Source organism: Piliocolobus tephrosceles, chromosome 11 (assembly GCF_002776525.5).
Source record: "Piliocolobus tephrosceles isolate RC106 chromosome 11, ASM277652v3, whole genome shotgun sequence".
NCBI lineage: Eukaryota > Metazoa > Chordata > Mammalia > Primates > Cercopithecidae > Piliocolobus > Piliocolobus tephrosceles.
The window spans coordinates 100,312,733-100,334,143 of record NC_045444.1 but is presented as its reverse complement, the minus strand read 5'-3'; the positions used below and the strand labels follow the sequence as shown (position 1 = coordinate 100,334,143).

General features: G+C 37.6%; 1 protein-coding gene across 3 annotated transcripts in view; it reads right to left on the bottom strand.

Moving 5' to 3' along the window:
• SPAG16 (sperm associated antigen 16) overlaps window positions 1-21,411 on the bottom strand; it is a 1,175,325-nt gene that overhangs the window by 513,795 nt on the left and 640,119 nt on the right. For all 3 annotated transcript variants that reach the window (XM_023220360.1, XM_023220353.2, XM_023220369.2), the window contains one exon: window positions 229-414. In XM_023220360.1, the coding sequence (XP_023076128.1) occupies window positions 229-414 (186 nt within the window). The remainder of the gene's footprint in view (window positions 1-228; window positions 415-21,411) is intronic.

Sequence of the window (21,411 nt, the reverse complement as noted above, 5' to 3'; positions counted from 1 at the left end):
TTGATCTTGATACTTATATTTAGAAAGAAATTATTATATCAACAAAGATTAATTGAGTTAGAAATGGATTTCACAAAGATTATTTAAGTAACTCTCTATAATCTTATCAACTAACAGTTTCTTTTCATGTTTCCCAGGGGTAGCATCGAGAAAAAAAAAAAAAAAAAGAACTTTACACATGTGTATGTATCAACACAGAGGATTAGTAATGTTTAAAGTACTGCTTACCTATTAACATCCCAGATTTTGCTAGTTTTATCCAGTGAGGAGGAAGCCACAAAATTGCCGCAGGAGTGCCACGTGCAGGACCATACTGCGTGACTGTGTCCTTCAAAGGTCAAAATGCAATCGCCTTTATGTAGATCCCATAATTTAACTGTAGTGTCACCACTTGAAGTAGCCAATTTGTTGCCACTATTTGCAAAAAACATAAAAACACAGCTTGTTTAAAAAGTAACATAATTTTTATGAATACTGCATTCTATGAGTAATTTGTGCGTATGTGTATACATCTGATTTATTTTTACTTGTAGTGGTATATCTAAATGACTAAATATTATTATCTTATTTGGGTCTACATAATTGCTAACTTGAATTGCTTAGTAATTCAAGCTGAAGAGAAAAACTGCTGCTGTGCAGTTTCTAGATTAATTCTTCTAGATTCTTCTAGATTAATTCACTAAATTGGTGTTTTCGTTACGTGTTTGTTTGGTTCAGCATTGTATATATTAGGCTCTGTGGATAATTGGACCTCAGAACAATAAAAATTTAGAGATGGGCTAAATCAGTTTCAAAAATATAATACAATATGAAAGAGTAAGTCAGCATTGCTTATGTTTAGATTAATTAAATGCTTCAGGAGTGCAGTTTGGATGAAGGAAGAAGTAAATCAGGAATGAGAGATCTTTGAGTTAGATCATGAGGATCATGAGGATCAAAGAGCTGTTTAAGGGCTGGGTGGTTGAGCATGACTCATTCAATTTCGCATTTTGGTAATTAGTAGACCTTAAAGCAGTGGCTTTCAAGTGGTAGACACAAAAGCTAGTTTAAGAAATGGGTAGGTTCAGGCACGGTGGTTCACACCTGTAATCACAGCACCTTGGGTGGCTGAGGCCAGCAAATCGCCTGAGGTCAGGAGTTGTAGAACAACCTGGTCAACAAGATGAAACCCTATCTCTACTAAAAATACAAAAACTAGCCGGGCATGGTGGCACGTGCCTGTAATCCCAGCTACTTGGCAGACTGGGGCAGGAGAGCCGCTTGAACCCAGGGGACAGAGGTTTCAGTGAGCTGAGATTGCACCACTGCACTGCAGCCTGGGTGACAGAGTAAGACTCAGTCTTAAAAAAATAAAAAAGTAAAAATAAAAAAGAAATGGGTAGTTTTCAATGACACTAACAGAAACATCTACTTGGTTGTGTGTGTGTGTGTGTGTGTGTGTGCGCGCGCGCGCGCAACATCAGCTGCAAGAAAATTTTACTTTCATCATCTTCTACACATCCTTCTGCAATGTATGCTTTTTAAATGTGTTCTCTTAGGTACTTTCTCTCATCAAATTGTAATAAACCGCTTATTTATCCTCCTCCTCCCTGCCAGACTGTTTTGCGATGGAGAACTGCGTTTCATCTCTGTTTCTACAGCATCAAGCCTTATGACTGACCAATTAAAGTGCTTAGCAAATGCTTTAGAGTAAGTAAATATATAAATGCATGCATGCGTGAATGAAATTATGCTATAAATGAAGAAGAAAAAGTTCCTGGCATCTCTGACAGAGGGAATAATAGGATCAAAAAAAATTTCGTTTTCTTACTCATAGGCTTGGCTATTTTTCAGTTAAGAGGGAAATGTAATTGTTATCTGCAGCAGAGAAACAGTCACCATTAGAGAGGAAGAGCTGGAAGTTTCTGGAGAGAAGGTGGATTATATAGTGAGGATATTCTCATTTGAGTTAGAAAAGAATATGCAAGGGGCCGGGCACAGCAATTTACGCCTGTAACCCCAGCACTTTGGGAGGCCAAGGCGGTTAGATCATGAGGTCAGGAGACAGAGACCATCCTGGCTAACATGGTGAAACCCCATCTCTACTAATAATACAAAAAATTAGCTGGCGTGGTGGCACATGCCTGTAATCCCAGTTATTCGGGAGGCTGAGGCAGGAAATCACTTGAACCCGGAAGGCAGAGGTTGCAGTGAGCTGAAATCATGCCACTGCACTCCAGCTTGGGGGACAGGATGAGACTCCGTCTCAAAAAAAGAGAAGAGGAGAGGAGAGGAAAGGAGGAGAGGAGATGGGAGGAGAGGAGAGGGGAGGGGAGGGGAGGGGAGGGGGGGGGGGGGGAGGGAAGAGGAGAGGAGATCCAGCTGATTTTTCAAATTTGACTAGCTGAAAAATCACCAGATGGCAGCTAGTCCCTTCATCAATAAAAACTGGTTTTGCCACAATTGTTTGCACGTATGTTTGTCATTCAGAATTTTAGTTTTTAATATTAAAGACTGAACAATACATTTATCTAAAAACATACATGTAAAAAAATTTAAAAATTATTTAAGCATGCATCTTTCTCAAATCTGTCTTTCCAATGGGTATCATGTTATTTTGGACCAAAATATTAGCACAGGATAAAAATTATTGTGGTACATTTCTGCCTGTTGCTGAAAAACTGTTTCATATAAGTTTTATATGCTTCTCTTGTGCTTTAAGCCATGTGCCAGGCAAAAAAAAAAACCAAAAAAAACAAAAAAACAAAAAAACACACTGGAATAATTACAACTAGAATGAAGCAGTATTATTTCTTTGTGAGTGCCATAACTGATTTTTAGTCAACAATAAATATAAACAATATTCCCATAAGTTTTTGATATATTGAGATTAGAGCTCATATACTAAACCCAAAATATATCAAATATAAATTTCTGAATATTCTTTCAAAATGGTTTTGTCTTTCAAAAGACATGGCCTGAAATATGGAAAACTGTATACCTTTGATCCATGAAAAAACAAAGGCCATTTCTCAGGGCTGAGAGAAATCAAGAGAGAGAAAAAGAATGGCACGCTAAAACCAAAAAGGTGTGTTTTAAGAGATGCAAAAGATCAGAGTTTCCCTGGGCTCCACACAAACAGAAGGAACCAAAGCTCTTGAAAAGAGCAAAAGTGCATGTTATAGACTATGCTACCCCTTCCCCAGATCCATATGTTGATGGCCTAATTCCAATGTGGCAGTACTTGGAGGTAGAGCCTCTGGGAAATAACTAGGTTTAGACAAGCTCATGAGCATGGGGACCCTATAATGGGATTAGTGCCTTTATAATAAGTGGAAGAGACTAGAGGTACTCTCTCCCTGTACTGTGAGGACACAGCAGGAAGGCAGCCATTTACAAGCCAAGAAGGGGGGGCCCCACCAGAACCTGATCAGGCTGGCACTCTGATCTTAGACTTCTAGCCTCCAAGACTGTGAGAAATTAATTTCTGTTATTCGAGCTACCCAGTCTCTGTTATTTTGTTATGGCAGCCTGAGCTGACTAATAATGTGGATTCACACATTGGTATACAGCCCAAGTTATTAGAAATTAGCTACTTGAAATTCTGCAAATAAAATTCAACCAAGTATAAGCTTACAAAATTATTCTCAAACACATAATCGGAAATAAGAAGCCATGACTGAGGATGAGCTAATACATTTAACAAATACATATAGCCTGAAGGACGCTAGTTGTTATTATTAAAGGGTACAAAATATAACTGTAAGTATATAAGGAAATAACAGATACAATAAAAAGATCAAACCACATAAGGTTATAACGTGAATCTGCAAATCTGAAAAAATATATATTTATAAATTTTAAAAATAAAATTATTGAAATTAAGAAATCAATGGATGGGTTCAATAGCTTATGAGAGACAACAAAATTCAGAGTAAATGAATTGGGAAACAAATCTGGAAAAAAATGGAAAAAACAAACATCGTATGTTCTCACTCATAGGTGGGAGTTAAGCTATGAGGCTGCAAAGGCATAAGAATGATACAACAGACTTTTGGGACTTGGAGGAAAGGGTAGAAGAGGGGTGAGGGGTAAAAGACTACAGATTGGGTAAAGTGTGTACTGCTCGGGTGATGGGTGCACCAAAATCTCAATCTCAGAAATCACCACTAAAGACCTCATTCAGGTTACCAAACACCACCTGTTCCCCAAAAACCTATGGAAATAAAAAATAAAAATAAATAAAGTACATATTTGAAAAAATTATCCCAGCTGGAGACAGATGAGGAACTGAACACAGTATAGATATTTAAAAATGTAAAGGATACAATAAAAAAAAGCATATTGTCCTAACAAAATTCCAGAAAGAGAATGGAAATAGATAGATGTAACATTCAAAGAATTAAGGTTTGAGAATGTACAGAAATTAGAAAATTTAAGACCTAGAACCACATTATTTGGAAAGAAAAATGTATACTGAACAGGACAAACAGTGGTGTAAATAAAAAGAAATTTTTGCTTAGATGCATTTTAGTGAATTGCTGAGCAGCGTTGGCAGGAATAAGAATCAAAACAAAAAAAGAGAGAAAAAAGAAAAATAAGGTTATTTATTTATATAGTGATAAATATGTGTTAGAAACACTAATAAGCACTTTATATATATTTGATCCTCACTATCACTCATAAGATGACTACGTTATCTCTAAAACACTTGAACAACATCACAGAGCAAATAATTCACAGGGGTGAAATTTCTTCAAAGAGCTAACAGAAAATAATGTTACTCTGGAATTATTAAAAATCTCTCTAAAAACAAGAACAAGGTTGGGCACAGTGTCCCATATCTGTAATCCCAGCAACTTGGGAGGCCAAGGCAGACAGATTACTTGAGGTCAGGAGTTTGACACCAGCCTGGTAAACATGGTGAAACCATATCTCCACTAAAAATACAAAAATTAGCCAGATGTGGTGGTGGACACCTGTAGCCCCAGCTACTTGGAAGGCTGAGGCAGAAGAATTGCCTGAACCTGGGAGGCAGAGGTTGCAGTGAGCCAAGATTGTGACACTGCACTCCAGCCTGGGCAACAGAGCAAGACTCCATCTCAAAAAAAAAAAAAAAAAAGAAGAAAAGAAACAAGAAAAATATTAATGTTCCAACTAAACAGAGCAGTCCTCTCCTACAGAAACTACTAAGGATGTATTTTAGGGACAGAAGATCTGAAAGGGAAGAAATAGTGAGCAAACAATTTGGTAAACATGTAAGTATATACAAATATTTGTGCAGATAAATGAAATGCTTGCAAAAATAAAACAAAAATGCTTGTAAAAATAAAAATAGCCAAACAATAATGATATTATAATATTAACAATAAAGTTCATGTGTTGTTAAGAAGAGAAAGTAAAACCTTGATCAATTTAGGCTTTACTAAATTAAGTCAGCATGGTAAAATGTTAAGGGTGAGCACTGTAAGAATAGTAACAGAGCATATGACTTCCAAACCAGTGTAAGAAAAAAACAAATGGGTAAGAAAAACTTACAATTATAAACATCTAATATATCTAAAGGAAAACAGGAAAGGAGGAAAAAAGCACTAGAAGAAATGACACAAATAGAAAATGAATTTTAAAAATAAGTTTTTAGATAGAAATACAAACATATGCACAAATCCAACAAACACAAACAGACTAAAGTGGAAGCTGAAAGGCATAAAGGACAAAGATTTTTCAGTTTGGCTAGAAAGAAACAAATTCAGCTAGATGATTTTTACACGGGCATGCTAAACTTCTAAGGACATACAAAGATTGAGAGTAAACAGAGCAAAACAAAAGAAAATTAAAAGTACCAAAAAAAGTTACCCAGGCAAAAGCAAATTAAAATAAAGATGAGGGATAGGGCCAAGATGGCAGACTAGAAGCAGCTTATCTGTGCCGCTCTCACAGAGAGGAATTAAAAGGGCAGTCAACTGAGAAACCATGCTGGGATCCACGAAGGCAGCAGAACACAGAGAGCAGAGAGGAGCTAAGTTGTCTGTCTGGGATCAATGTGGCCCCAGAAGAACCTCTCCAAAAATGGGAAAGAGTGAGAGCTCCCCGGGAGATTCATGCTCTCCACAGAGACCTGTACAAGACTGGGAGCAGGCAAATCTGCCTGGCCTCCAACAGTGCTTCCGGAATGAAGAAGAGAGCCACCCAGACATTTTGCAGGGGCAACTATCAAGTCCAAAGGAACTACAAGCCTTTGACCCGAGAGCAGACCAGCACCAGTGCCATCACCCAAATAAAGGCATAGTTGCAGTGCCTGGAAGCAGTAAGACTGCTCTATCCAGCCCCTTTCCAGATGGGGCTCGGCACCAGGTTCTGGCCCATCAGTCCCACTTCAGCCGGAATTTGACCTGCCACTCCACCCACCCCCACCACTGCTAGGCAGGCAGGCAATGCTTACTAGAGTTTCCAGCCCAGTTGTTCTGCTTTTGTGTAAATTCAGCTGCAGGATACAGCCTTCTGATGTCCCAGGAAACACTCAGGTGGCAGGAGGCTGCACATGACCCCATCTACTTTTACCATGAATAGCCAGGTGGGCAACAACTGCTAGAGCCTCCAGCCCAGTCATCCACTTCTATGTGAACTCAGCTGGAAGGTGCACCTTCCTGTTGCCCTGGGAAACACCCAGAGAGCACAGAACCATGTGACCTCACCTGCCCTCATCACTGGTTGCCAGGTGAGCAATGTGTGGTAGAGCTTCCAGCGCAGCAGTCCTACTTTTGTTGAACTCAGGTGGAGGCCACAGCCTCTTGCTGCCCTGAAAACACCCAGATAGTAAGGCAGACAACCCCATCCACCCCTGCTACTGATAGCCAGGCAAGTGACACGTGATAGAACTTCTGGCTCAGTGGTCCTGCTTCTGAGGGAACTCAGCTGAGGAGCCCAGGCCTCCTGTTGTCCCAGGAAATACCTGGACAGTAGGGCATGTGATCCCACTGACCATGCAAGGGAGACAACACTTGCTGGGGCTTCTGGCCCAGCAGTCTGGCTTCTGTGTGGACTGAGCTAGAGGGCACAGCTTTCTGCTGTCCCAGAAAACACCCAGACAGCAGGGCACATGACCCTGCCTAACCCTGCCCCTGGCAGCCAGGCAGGCAATGCCTGATGGAGCTTTTGGCCCAGCAGTTCCACTTCTGTGGAAACTCAACCAGTGGGTAGACTCCTATTGTCCTAGGAAGCTCCCAGAAAGCAGGACAAGCATCGTCACCAACCCCTGCCAATGGTGGTCAGGTGAGCCACATCTGCTAGGACTGCTGGCCCAACAGTCCTAGTTTTCCCTGAATTTGCTGAGGGGTGCAGGCAGGATCCTGTTGTCCTGGAAACACCCTCTGCCTCCCATAGCTAGACGGGCCACACCCACTAAAGCTTCCAATCCAGAGGTCCCACTTCTGTCTGAACTCTGCAGGCAAGTGCAACCCATGTTTCCCCAGGAAGCACATGGACATCAAATTAAGGCCAACCTGGCAAAAATACAGCTTGTCTGCCAACTGCAGCCCTTGTTTAAGGGAACTCAATAGATCAGAATGCCCAAGAGAAGAAAGGCAGGCATGCAGAGAGTAATTATAGAGGGCACCACCAAGACCCAGGAGTGTAATAGAATCAAAGCCAGTCAACCAAACTCACACTATAACATAATAAAATCCCCAAGGGCACCAATGAAGAAAAAAAAAATCAATTGAATGGACAGAAACTTTAAAGATTGAAGGAACATCAGCCCACACAAATTAGAAAAAGCCAGTGAAAGAACTCTGACAACTCGAAAAGCCAGAGTACCTTCTTTCCTCTAAATAATCATACTATTTCCCCAGCAAGAGTTCTTAACCAGACTGAAATATCTGAAATGAGAGAAATAGAATTCAGAACATGAACAGGAACAAGGATCATCAAGATTCAGGGAAACAGCAAAACCCAATCCAAGGAAGCTAAGAATCACAATAAAATGATACAGGGGCAGATAGTCAAAATAGCCATTATAACAAAGAACCAAACCCATCTAATAGAGATGAAAAACATACTACAAGAATGGCATAATTAAATCACAAGTATAAACTGCAGGATAGAACAAACTGAGGATAAAATCTAAGAGTTCAAAGTCTGGCTCTCCGAAATAACTCAGACAAAAATAAAGAAAAGAAGAATTTAAAAGGAAGGAGCAAAATCTCCCAAAGATATAGGATTATGTAAATAGCCCCAAACTGTGACTCACTGGTGTCCCTGAAAGAGATAGGGGGAAAACAAGCAACTTGGAAAACATATATCAGGATATTACACACGAAAACTTTCCAACATTGCTAGAGAGACCAACATTCAAATCTATGAAATGCAGATAACTCCTGTGAGATATTATACATGAAGACCATCTCCAAGACACATAATCATCAGATTCTCCAAGGTTCAAATGAATGAAAAAATGTAAAAGGCAGTTAGAGAAAAGAGGCAGGTCACATACAAAGGGAAGCCCATCAGGCTGGACTTTTCAGCAGACACTATTCAAGCCAGAAGACACTGAGTGCCTATATTGAGGATTCTTAAAAGAATATTTGAAACAAGAATTTCATATCCATCCCAACCAAGCTTCATAAATGAAGGAGAAATAAGATTATTTTCAAACAAGCAAATGCTGAATGAATTCATTACCACCAGACCTTCCTTACAAGTGGTCCTGAAAGGAGTGCTAAATATGAAAAAGAAAGATCATTACCAGCCACTTCAGAAATACACTTAAGTACACAAACCAGTGACACTATAAAGCAACCACACAGACATGTCTGCATAATAACCAGCTAACAATATGACAGGACCAAATTTGCCCATATCAATAGTAACCTTGAATGTAAACAGGCTAAATCCCCCAATTAAAATACACAGAGTGACAAGCTGAATAAAGAAGGACAACCCAATAGTATGCTGTCTTCAAGAGTCCCATCTCACAGGCAATGATATCCATAGGCTCAAAATAAAGGAATGTGGAAAAATCAACCAAGTAAACCACCACAACAACAACAAACACAAAAATGCGGAGGTTGCACTCTTAATTTTAGACAAAACAGACTTTAAACCAACAAAGACCAAATAAGCTAAGAAGGGCATTATATAATGACAATAGTTTCAATTCAACAAGAAGACCTGCTTAAGTAGAAGATGGCCAACTTGACACCACCAGGTGGAACAACTGCTACCAAGGGACCAAGACAATTGGCACACTCCTAACAGATCTTCAGAGGGAAGGCACTAAGAGTGGATGGAGGGAAGACACAAAAGCTGTGCTCAAGTAGGAGGAAGCTGGGAACCCTACAGGAGGCTATCATGCAGGGGACTCATTCCTGCCCTCCAACAACTCCAAAGGAATGGGTGAGTTGAACTGACAAATATCAACCCACTCTTGCCACAGGCCTCTGGAATCTTGGCATGAGGAGACCCCTCAACTATCATGGACACTTGAGTTGGCACGAAGAGCTGCTTAGAGAATTGGTAGGGGCAGCATGCCAGCTGATGCAGAGCCAAAAGGGTTTGTTGCCTAAGAACTTGTGGCAGAGCATGACAAGGGATGCCCATCCTTGTAGGCTCGACATGCTACCACAGGAGACATTATTCCTAGAGAAACTCTCAGACTTGAACTCTGCAGGGCAGTCTTGCCCATCAGATGGGGCTAGTCTGACTTGAGCACCTCTTGGTCTGCTGGCCTCTTCCAGGGCCCCAGCCTGGCCATGCCTGCTTGTAAGACAGCCTCCGGTGCCCTGGGGGCCCACATAATAGCTCCTGAACTGCTGAACTGTGCCTGAGTGGAAGAGAGGTCCAGTGGAGCAGCCCCCATGGCCACACACCAGCCTGCCTATTCCCTACCCCCACTGCAACTTCCTCCAGGCCCACAGCCACCACATTTATCACATTACCAATGTGTGTGTATGTGGGTGGGTTTTACCTTCCCAGCAATGCCAACATGTGTGTGCATGCATCCTAACCTGACAGTATACAGACCAGTAACACTATAAAGCAACTGCACAAACAAGCCTGCATAATAAGCTAACATCTTGATAACAGGATCACATTCACACATATCAATAATAACCTTAAATGTAAATGGGCTAAATGCCCCAATTAAAAGGCACAGAGTGGCAAATTGGATAAAGAACCAAGACTTATTGGTATGCTGTCTTAAAGAGATCTGTTTCACATGCAGTAACACTCATAGGCTCAAAATAAAGGGATGGAGAAAAATCTACCAAGTACATGGAAAACAGAGAAAATCAGGGGTTACTATTCTAATTTTAGACAAAATAGACTTTAAACAAATAGAGACAAAAAAGGGGGAGCATTACATAATGGTAAAGACTTCAATTCAATGAGAAGACCTAACTATTCCAAATATATATGCACTCAACACAGAAGCAACCAGAGTCATAAAGCAAGTTCTTAAAGACCTTCAAAGAGACTTAGACTCCTACAAAATAATAGTGGAGAATCCAACACCCTACTGACAGTATTAGACAATTGAGGCAGAAAATTAACAAAAATATTCAGGACCTGAACCGAGCACTGGATCAAAAGGACCTGATAGATATCTACAGAACTCTCCACCCCAAAACAAATAGAAGATACATTCTTCTCATTGCCACATGCACATACTCTAAACTCTACCACATAATGAGACATAAAAAAATCCTCAGCAAATGCAAGAGAACTATAATCATAACAAGTACTCTCTTGCATCACAGCACAATAAAATTAAATATCAAAACTGAAATAATCACTCAAAATCATACAATTACATGGAAATTGAATACCTGCACTTGAATGACTTTTGAGTAAATAATGAAGTTAAGGCAGAAATCAATTAGTAAGAGGCTATTTGAAACTAATGAGAACCAAGACACAATGTACCAGAATCTCTGGGACACAGCTAAGGCAGTGTTAACAGGAAAATTTGTAGCACTAAATGCCCATATCGAAAAGTTAGAAAGATCTCAATTTATCAACCTAACATCACAACTAAATGGACTAGAGAACCAAGAGTCAACTGACCGCAAAAACTAGCAGAAGAAATAACCAAAATCAGAGATGAACTAAGGAGATTGATACATGAAAAACCACTCAAAAGGTCAATGAATCCAAATAATCAATGGTTATTTGAAAAACTTAGTAAGATAGAAAACCTAGAGTAAACCGACCCCAAAACTAGCAGAAGAAATAACCAAAATCAGAGGTGAACTACGGAGACTGAGATATGAAAAACCACTCAAAAGATTAATGAAACCAAATAATCAATGGTTATTTGAAAAAAAAATAAATAAGAAAGACTGCTAGCTAGACTAATAAAGAAGAAAGAAGATCCAAATAAAAACAATTAGAAATGACAAAGGGTGTTACACTGATCCTGACATTACCACTGAACCCACAGAAATACAAATGACTATCAGAGACTACTATGAATACTTCTATGCACACAAACTAAAACATCTGGAAAAAAAATGGATAAATTCCTGGACACATACACCCTTCTAAGACTGAACCCAGGAAAAAAATGAATCCTGGCACAGACAAAAAAGTGACTTACAAAATTGAATCAGTAATAAGAAGCCTATGTATTAGTCCATTTTCATGCTGCTGATAAAGACATACTTGAGACTGGGTCACTTATAAAGAAAAAGAGATTTAATGGACTCACAGTTCCACATGGATGGGGAGGCCTCACAGTCATGGTGGAAGGTGAAAGGCATGTCTTCCATGGCAGGATACAAGAGAGAATTTGTGCACAGAAACTCCCCTTTATAAAACCATCAGATCTCATGAGACTTATTCACTAACAAAAGGACAGCACAGGCAAGTCCTGCTTAATTCAATTACCTCCCACCAAGTCCCTCCTGCAACATATGGAAATTACAGGAGCTATAATTCAAGATGAGATTTGGATGGGGGCACAGCCACACCATATCAGCCTATCACCCAGAAAAAGCCCAGGACCAGATGGATTCATAGCTAAATTCTACCACATATATAAAGAAGAGCTGGTATTACTCTTACTGAAACTATTCAGAAAAAATTGAGGAGAGATTCCTTCTCAACTCATTTTATGAGGCCAGTAGTTTACTGATACAAAAATGTGTCAGAGCCACAACAAAAAATAAAATTTCCGGGCAATATCCTTGATGAACATTGATTAAAAAAAAAAAAAAAAAAAACCTCAACAAAATACTTGCCAATCAAATCCAGCAGCACATTGAAAAGCTAATCTACCATGACCAAGTAGGTATTATCCCTGGGATGCAAGCTTGGTTCAACATATACAAATCAATAAATGTGATTCATCACATAAACAAAACTAAAAACAAAAACCAGATAATTATCTCAATAGATGCAGAAAAGGCTTTTGATAAAATTCATCTGCACATTAAAAAACCTCAATAAATTAGGCATAAAAAGAACACACTTCAAAATAATAAAAGCCACCTATGACAAACTCACAACCAATATCATACTGAATGGGCAAAACCTGGAAACATTCCCTTTGAAAACCAGCACCAGACAAGGATGCCCTCTTCACTATCCATATTCTATAAAATATTCGAAATTCCTGCCATAGCAATTAGGCAAGAGAAAGAAAGAAAAGGCATCCATTTTGGAAGAGAGGAAGTCAACCTAACCCTGTTTCCAGATGATGTAATTCTATATCTAGAAAACCCAATAATCTTGGCCCAAAAGTTCCCTGATCTGATAAACAATTTCAGGAAAGTCTCAGGATACACAATTGGTGTACAAAAATCACTAACATTTCTATACACCAACAACATCTAAGCTAAGAGTGAAATCACAAATGCAGTCACATTCACAATTGCCACAAAAAGAATATCTAGGAATACAGCTAACCCAGGAAGTGAAAAGTCTCTACAACAAGAACCACAAAACACTGCTCAAAGAAATCAGAGGTGACACAGACAACTGGAAAAGTCTTCCATGCTCATGGATAGGGAGAATCAATATTATTAAAATGGCCATACTGTCCAAAGCACTTGATAGATTCAATACTATTTCTATCAAATTACCAATGATATTCTTCACAGAATTAGAAAATATTTTTAAATTCCTATTGAATCACAAAAAGAGCCTAAATAGCCAAGGTGATCTTAAGCAAAAACAGCAAATCTGGAGGCATCACATTACTTGACTAAACTATACTACTAGACTACAGTAACCAAAACAGCATGGTACTGGTGCAAAAACAGACACATAGACCAATGGAACAGAATAGGGAGCCCAGAAATAACTCCACACATGTTCAACCTGATTTTCAACAATCCTAACAAAAACAAGCAATGGGGGAAGGACTCCCTATTCAATAAAATGTGCTAGCCAGATGCAAAAGATTGAGACTGGACCCCTACCTTATACCACATACAAAAATAAACTCAAGATGAATTAAAGGCTTAAATGTGAAACATAAAATTCTAAACACCCTGGAAGATAACCTAGGAAATATTATTCTGGATGTAGGATTTAGCACAGATTTCATGACAAAAATGCCAAAAGCAATTGCAACAAAAAGAAAAATTGACAAGTGTGACCTAATTAAATTTAAGAGCTTCTCAACAGCAAAAAAAAAACTGTCAGCAGAGTAATCAGACAACCCATATGATACGGTTTAGCTCTGTGTCCCCACCCAAATCTCACCTTTAATTGTGATAATCCCCATGTGTCATGGGAGGGAGCAGATGGAAGGTAATTAAATCATGCTGGCAGGTTTTTCCTGTTCTATTCTCATGGTAGTGAATGTCTCACAAGATCTGAAGGTTTTATAAAGGGAAGTTCAAAGCTGGAGGCATCACACTACCTGACTCCAAACTATACTATAAGGCCACAGTAACCCAAACAGCATGGTGCTGGTACCAAAACAGATATATAGAACAATGGAACAAAACAGAGGTCTCAGAAATAACACCACACATCTACAACCATCTGATCTTTGACAAACCTGACAAAAACAAGCAACCTTTGTATATATTTTAACTAAATATACAAAATATATACTTTTGTATATACCTTATACAAAAATTAACTCAAGATAGATTAAAGACTTAAATGTAAAACCTAAAACTATAAAAACCCTAGAAGAAAACCTAGGCAATAACATTCAGGACATGGGCATGGGCAAAGACTTCATGACTAAAACACCAAAAGCAATGGCAACCAAAGCCAAAATAGACAAATGGGATCTAATTAAACTAAAGAGCTTCTGCACAGCAAAAGAAACTATCATCAGAGTGAACAGGCAACTTACAGAATGGGAGAAAATTTTTGCAATCTATCCATCTGACAAAGGATTGCTATCCAGAATCTCCAAGGAACTTAAATTTACAAAAAAAAAAAAAAAAAAAAAAAAACCATCAAAAAGTGGGCAAAGGATATGAACAGACACTTCTCACAAGAAGACATTTATGCAGGCAAACAAACATGAAAAAAAATCTCATCATCACTGGTCATTAGAGAAATGCAAATCAAACCCACAATGAGATACCATCTCATGCCAGTTAGAATGGCGATCATTAAAAAGTCAAGAAACAACAGATACTGGAAAGGGTGTGAAGAAATAGGAATGCTCTTACACTGTTGGTGGGAGTGTAACTCAGTTCAATCATTGTGAAAGACAGTGTGGTGATTCCTCAAGGATCTAGAACCAGAAATACCATTTGATCCATCAATCCCATTACCGGGTGTATACCCAAATGATTATAAATCATGCTACTATAAAGACACACGCACATGTACATTTATTGCAGCACTATTCACAATAGCAAAGTCTTGGAACCAACCCAAATGCCCATCAATGATAGACTAGATAAAGAAAATGTGGCACATATACACCATGGAATACTATGCAGCCATAAAAATGTATGAGTTCATGTCCTTTGCAGGGACATGAATGAAACTGGAAACCATCATTCTCAGCAAACTAATCCAGGAATAGAAAACCAAACATCCCATGTTCTCACTCATAAGTTGGAGCTGAACAATGAGAACACATGAATGCAGGGAGGGGAACATCAAACACTGGGGCCTGCTGAGGGGTGGGGGACTAGGGGAGGGATACCTAATGTATCCTAGCAGAAATACCTAGTGTAGATGATGGGTTGATGGGTGCAGCAAACCAAAATGGCACATGTATGCCTATGTAATAAACCTGCACGTTCTGCACATGTATCCCCGAAATTAAAGTATAATTTTAAATAAAGAGGTCGGGGGAGTTCCCCTGCACTTGCCCTCTTGGCTTCCACCATGTAAGACGTGACTTTGCTCCTCATTAACCTTCTGCCATTATTGTGAGGCCTCCCCAGTCATGTGGAACTGTGAGTCATTAAACCTCTTTCCTTTATAAATTATCCAGTCTCGGGTATGTCTTTATCAGCATTGTGAGAACAGCCCAATACACTACAGAATAGGAAAAAATATTTACAAACTATGTGTTTGACAAAGTTCTAATATCCAGCATCTATAAGGAAAGTAAACAAATTTACAAGCAAAAAACAATTCCATTAAAAATGGGCAAAGAACACGAACAGACTCTTTCCAAAAGAAGACATACATGTGGCCAACAAGTTTATGAAATAAAGATCAATATCACTGATTGATCAGTATACAAATATACTGATAAATTATATTTGTGGAAATTTTAAAACAGTTTTAAATAATATGTAAAAGAGAAGAAATGTTTTAAAGTAGAACTGAATGACAACACAACATATCAAAACTCTGACATGAAGTGAAATCAGTATTTTGAAGGGAATTTAATTTTTTACTGGTTATAATGAAAAGAGATCAGACTTAAAATCATTGTGCTATGAATGATATTTTCAGGTTAGAAAGCATATACTGTATATATGATAGATAGTAGAATGGAAGATCAACAAAGACCAAAATGGTTCTCTGAAAAGTAATTAAATAAATTTCTGCTAAGGTTGACAAGAACAGAAAAATTTCCCTCTACTGGCAATTTATTGAGCCAGGTACTACAAAGATTTTTACAGAAGTATAAAATAATGTCACAATTTTCATTAATTTTTATTTTAGGCATTATATTGATTTTGCATTAAAATGTTTATGTGAATGTACAATGAACTTTCTATATTTAAAATAATAAATATCTTTATGACTTCTAAGTTTTAATTTATAATACAATAAGCATCAATACATATAATCCCCTAACCAAACCTCTTTAGGGTACTTAATAATCTTTAAGGTAATAAAGGGGTATAGTGATAGCTAATTTTATGCATCAGTTTGACTAAGCTATGCTACTCTAATGTTTGGTCAAACATCAGTCTAAATATCTCTGTGGAGGTATGTTTTAAGTGAAATAAACACACAAATTAGTAGATGTTGAGTAAAGCTGATTATTCTCTACAACATGGGTGGGCCTCTTCCAATCAGTTGAAGGCCTTAAAAGGGAAACACCAAGGTGCCCAAGTAAGATGGAATTCATTCAGATTTAAGCTGCAAAATCAGACATCTACTCCTCCCTGGATCCCCAGCCTGCTCACTTGCCCTGACAATTTTGGATATAATAGTCGCCACAATCATGTGAGCCAAAGTCTCTTCTCTCTTTATCTGTCTGTGTCTGTGTCTGCATGTATGTCTTTGTATATATATGTATCCACACAGGTATGTGTGAGTGTATATATATCCATCCATACATATATATACACTACATATATATACAGACACACACACTACATATGTATACACACACAACATACACACACAGACACACACACACAAACACACATTGGTTCTATTATATTTCTCTGGCAAACCTTAACAAATTCAGATCTTCAGGCCAAAAGTTTGAGAACTGATGCCCTAGAGAAACTTTTACACATGTGCTTCAACATATACAATCTGTAGATACGCAGAATGCTCCTTGAAGCACTGCTCGTATTAGCAAAAAAATGAAAATCATCCAAATAACATGACAGTAACAAACATGGATAAATAATACGTGGGAAAAGTCACACAATGGATATTATAGAGCAGTGAAAATGAATATAATACAGCTGCACATAACAATGTAGATGAAGTGTAGAAAGAGTATATTGAGGAAAAAATAAGACTCAGATGACCACATACATTCTGATATATCTTAATGAAGTAAAAATAAAATACTCAGATATAGTATATATATCTTTATATATGTGAATTCACGTATGTGACATAAAATTATGTTTAGAAAAACAGTACCATTCAAAATGTTCAGGCTGATTGATTGTCTCTAGGTGCCAAGTAGGGGAATGGTTCAAATAGGTAGGTGATTTCTATCTTATAGGTGATTATATCTATTGATTAGCTATTGTTGTGAATAAACTACTTCAAATTTCAGTGGCTTAACATGATAATTAGTTTTTTGGCGGGGGTTGTTTATTTGTAGGTCAGCTGGGCCACTCAGCTTCAGGCTGTGGTAGTCGGGGTAGAATTGCTTCCCAAGTCAGGTCTGCTAGAGCAACTCTGTCCTACACAGGTAGGTTCTGGGGCTGAGTCTGAACGCACAGTAACTACTCAATGGCAGTTTTTAACATTGAGAAAACACAGGACAGCAAGCTCTACAGTGAGCACACATTGCAAGTCTTCGCATGCTTGATATTGGTTAATATCCATTGGTTAAAATAAGTCAAATGCACAAACAGAAATTCTAGGGGTGGGAAAGCACACTATTTCCAGGAAAGTAAGGAAGTGAAGAAGAAATATATTGGAGAGCCATATAATTTACAAAAATAATTTTGTTCTAATTATAGGCAGAGTTTCTCAGCTATTTAATTTTTATTATTTATGAATTATATAAATGTCTCATAGTTTCTCTCTTATATAGCAAATATTTCATACTAAAATTAAATATAGATCTATACAACAAAAAGTACTATTTAAAAAGCTAAAGATGTTGGATTTTATTGTTTAATCAGAAAGTGTGTAACTATTCATAACATTTATAAATGTATATTGATACCATTTCTTTTTTAGAATAAAACTAAAAACATTTTCAAGTGTACATTAACTGATGCCCAAAGTATTTTAATAACCCATTTTGTAGCAAAGAGAAATAAGGAAAAGAAATTATTGATAATATAAAATACACACTATTATTCTCATTAAAATTACTTTTAATTATCAGTAAAATACAGTTTATAGAGTAACCTAGGTAAACATTATGAGTTTGCAGGACTTGGTAGTTATTTTATCAGCAGTTAGGATTCAAAACACTATGCTACATATTGATTGTGCATCCCTATGTGCTAAGTGCATATGCAAATTGTGTTCATCTCTTCATGGATACCTCTTTTAATCATTTTTAAAACTTCTTATCATATATATAATATGTGTGTGTGTGTGTGTTTTGCTAACTGTTCCTCATTTTTCAAACTTACTCAATTGTTCTCTTTCTAATTTAACTGTAATTTCATCAATACATGGAGGCTGTCATTCCCAGGCCTCTCAATTTCAACTTTTCTTTCTATGGAGAATTTTTTTGTGTGTGCTTTATATCATACCTTTTGTTTTTCACTAAGTACTCTAAAAATTCTTTTTGCAGTTTATGAAAAATATACAAATAATCATCAAGTTTGGGACAACCAAATTTATAGTTTGCAAATAATAAGCACTATATTTAGAAACACATAGTATTTCCTATAAGGGTTTCATTACACTTATTAAGTGCTCTTCATGTGCATTCTTGGCATTTCTCAGACTTTAGGACATAACTACAGAAACATAAGAGTTTGCAACTATTGGCAGGGCACCATGGCATGCCTGCAATCCCAGCACTTTGGGAGGCCAAGGCACAGAGATTGCTTGAGCTCAGGAGTTCGAGACTATCCTGGGCAACACGGTGAAACCTCATCTCTACAAAAAATACAAAAATTAGCCTAGTGAGGTGGCATGTGCCTGTAGTCACAGCTACTTGGAGGCCAAGGTGGGAGGATTACTTGAACCCGGGAGGTGGAAGTTGCAGTGAGCTATGATCATGCCACTGCACTCCAGCCTGGGCAGAGTGAGACTCTGTCTCAAACAAAACAAACAAAACAAAACAAAACCTTATTTCTGTTGAAAATGACTTTAGTTTTGAAAATCAAATATCATACAGGTGCCAGATTGATGCTAATCACTCTTTAAAGAAATGTACTGAAGGGTTTTTATGAGAGGGGGTGGAACAGGAGGACTCAATGGTTCTTACATCACTAAGTAGGAAGTGGAAAGTGTAGAAGCAAGAAGACTTGGTTGGCTTCTCATTCTGGCTCTGCATAAATGTCCCCACATGATCTTAGACAGGTCATTTAATATTTACATTTACCATCTCTGAAACTAACTGTCTTTATTTGGAAATATGGATAATAAATTCTGGTTGATATACTTCTAATGACTGCCTTGTAGATCTAGTAAAAGAATTCTTACAAAAGCAAATTTTTAATTATTTTTACCCTTCAATTTGGGGATTTAAAAAAAATTCTCTTGTTATCTCTAGTTAAGTCTTTTGTTTTGTTTTGTTTTACTTGCTGAAATGAGTTTTTCCTCTCCTAGAAAATCTTCAGTAAAAAAGTAACAGATTTATATGATCCAAAGAGAAGTCAGAGTATAAGTTCTTATGTAGAATAGCTTATCACTATTTCCGTAACTAGTGGAATAAAATAAATTACTATTGCTATATTGTAATCTCATTGACCTGTGTCTATTCAATAGAACTATTTGAATTTATAAAAAGGCTATTAGTCACAATATTCTCAGTTACCATAGAATATATATTAATTTCATGCAGCAGAATTACATATAACCAAAATCTAATAAAATTAAACTCAAATATCTTCTTGCATTGTATTTGTATAAGTAAAAGATATAATTTGGGTTTCACTGAGTCATAAAATTATATTAGAAAAACTCGCCCTTAGAATTTAATTACATAAAAATATTAAGGCATATTTGAGATACCTTTAATGTACAGTTTGTGAAAACCCTCCAATCTTTATGAGTTGAAATAAAAGGGCTGTTTTCATGCAAGTTTCTTTAAACCCTTAGCCTTGATACAGCACTTCTGACTGCATGAGGGCTGAGGGTAGAAAGTGAGGGCACTGGGAGAGTAAAGTAAGTACAAGCCCACATGAAGAATGATCTTGGTTGGCTTCCTGAAGTAATCAGTGATCACATCCAAGCGTTCCTGGCTTCACCCAAAAATGCTATGCTCTTCCTTTGTGTAGCAATCTAGAATCAACCAAGAATCACAAACAAAAGGAGATGAGAGGACAGCACTACATGTAGGTATTATGAATTCTTGTCAAATGAGAGAGGTAGATTTGAGCATTAAAAAAAGAACAGTCACTGCCTGAGTAGTTTAGAGAAGTTCAGTGAGATCACAGAGGGAGACTGAACCCAAGAAAGAGAGAAACAGAAACCTGAAAAATATTTGCAGGATGGCCAGGAAAGCTCTAAGAATATTTGTAATAACTTTGCAATGAGTTTTCTTGCAGAGGGACTCTAGATGTCTCCTTTAAATCCCCTGAACAGGGCAGGTGGAGTTCAAAGGGAGAATGATGTGCAGAACAGCACAGAAAAAGAGTGAACCTCCAGACTAAGGTTTCCCATGCCTTGCACCAGAACTATTGCCTCTTCTTGGATGGATGCATTGTGTAGAGCTCCATGTCACCTGGGTCAGTTGCTTACTCATCTTCAAATGAATTATTTTTTCTTTTATCTTATAGTTGATTCATAATAATTGTACATATTTATGTGGCACAGAGTGTTACTGCAATATATAAGTATACAATAACTGAGCAAATCAGGGTAATTAGCATCTTCATCACCTCAAACATTTACCATTTCTTTGTGTTGGGAATATTCAAAATCCTCTCTGCTAGATTTTTGAAACTATACAACAAATTATTGTTAATTATATTCATCGTGCAGTGCTGTGGAGCACAAGAACGTATTTCTCTGTCTACCTGTAATTTTGTACAACTTCTATCCTCTCCCTCCCCTTCTCAGCCTCTAATAACCATAATTCTGCTCCCTATTTCTATGTGTTCAATGTTTTTTTAGCTCCCACATGAGTGAGAATGTGTACCATTTGTCTTTCTGTGCCTGACTTATTTATTTCATGCTACATGTTGTCCTCCAGGCTCATACATGTTGCTGTGAATAAGATTTCATTCTTTTTTATGGCTGAATAGTATTCCATTGTGTATATACAGCACATTTTCTTTATCCATTCATCTACTGATGGGCATTTAAGTTGATTCCATATCTTAGCTATTGTGAAAAGTGATGCATTAAACATAGGAGTACAGTTATCACTTTGATATACTGCTTTTCCTTCCTTTGAATAAATACCCAGTAGTGGGACTGCTGAGTTATATTGCAATGGGA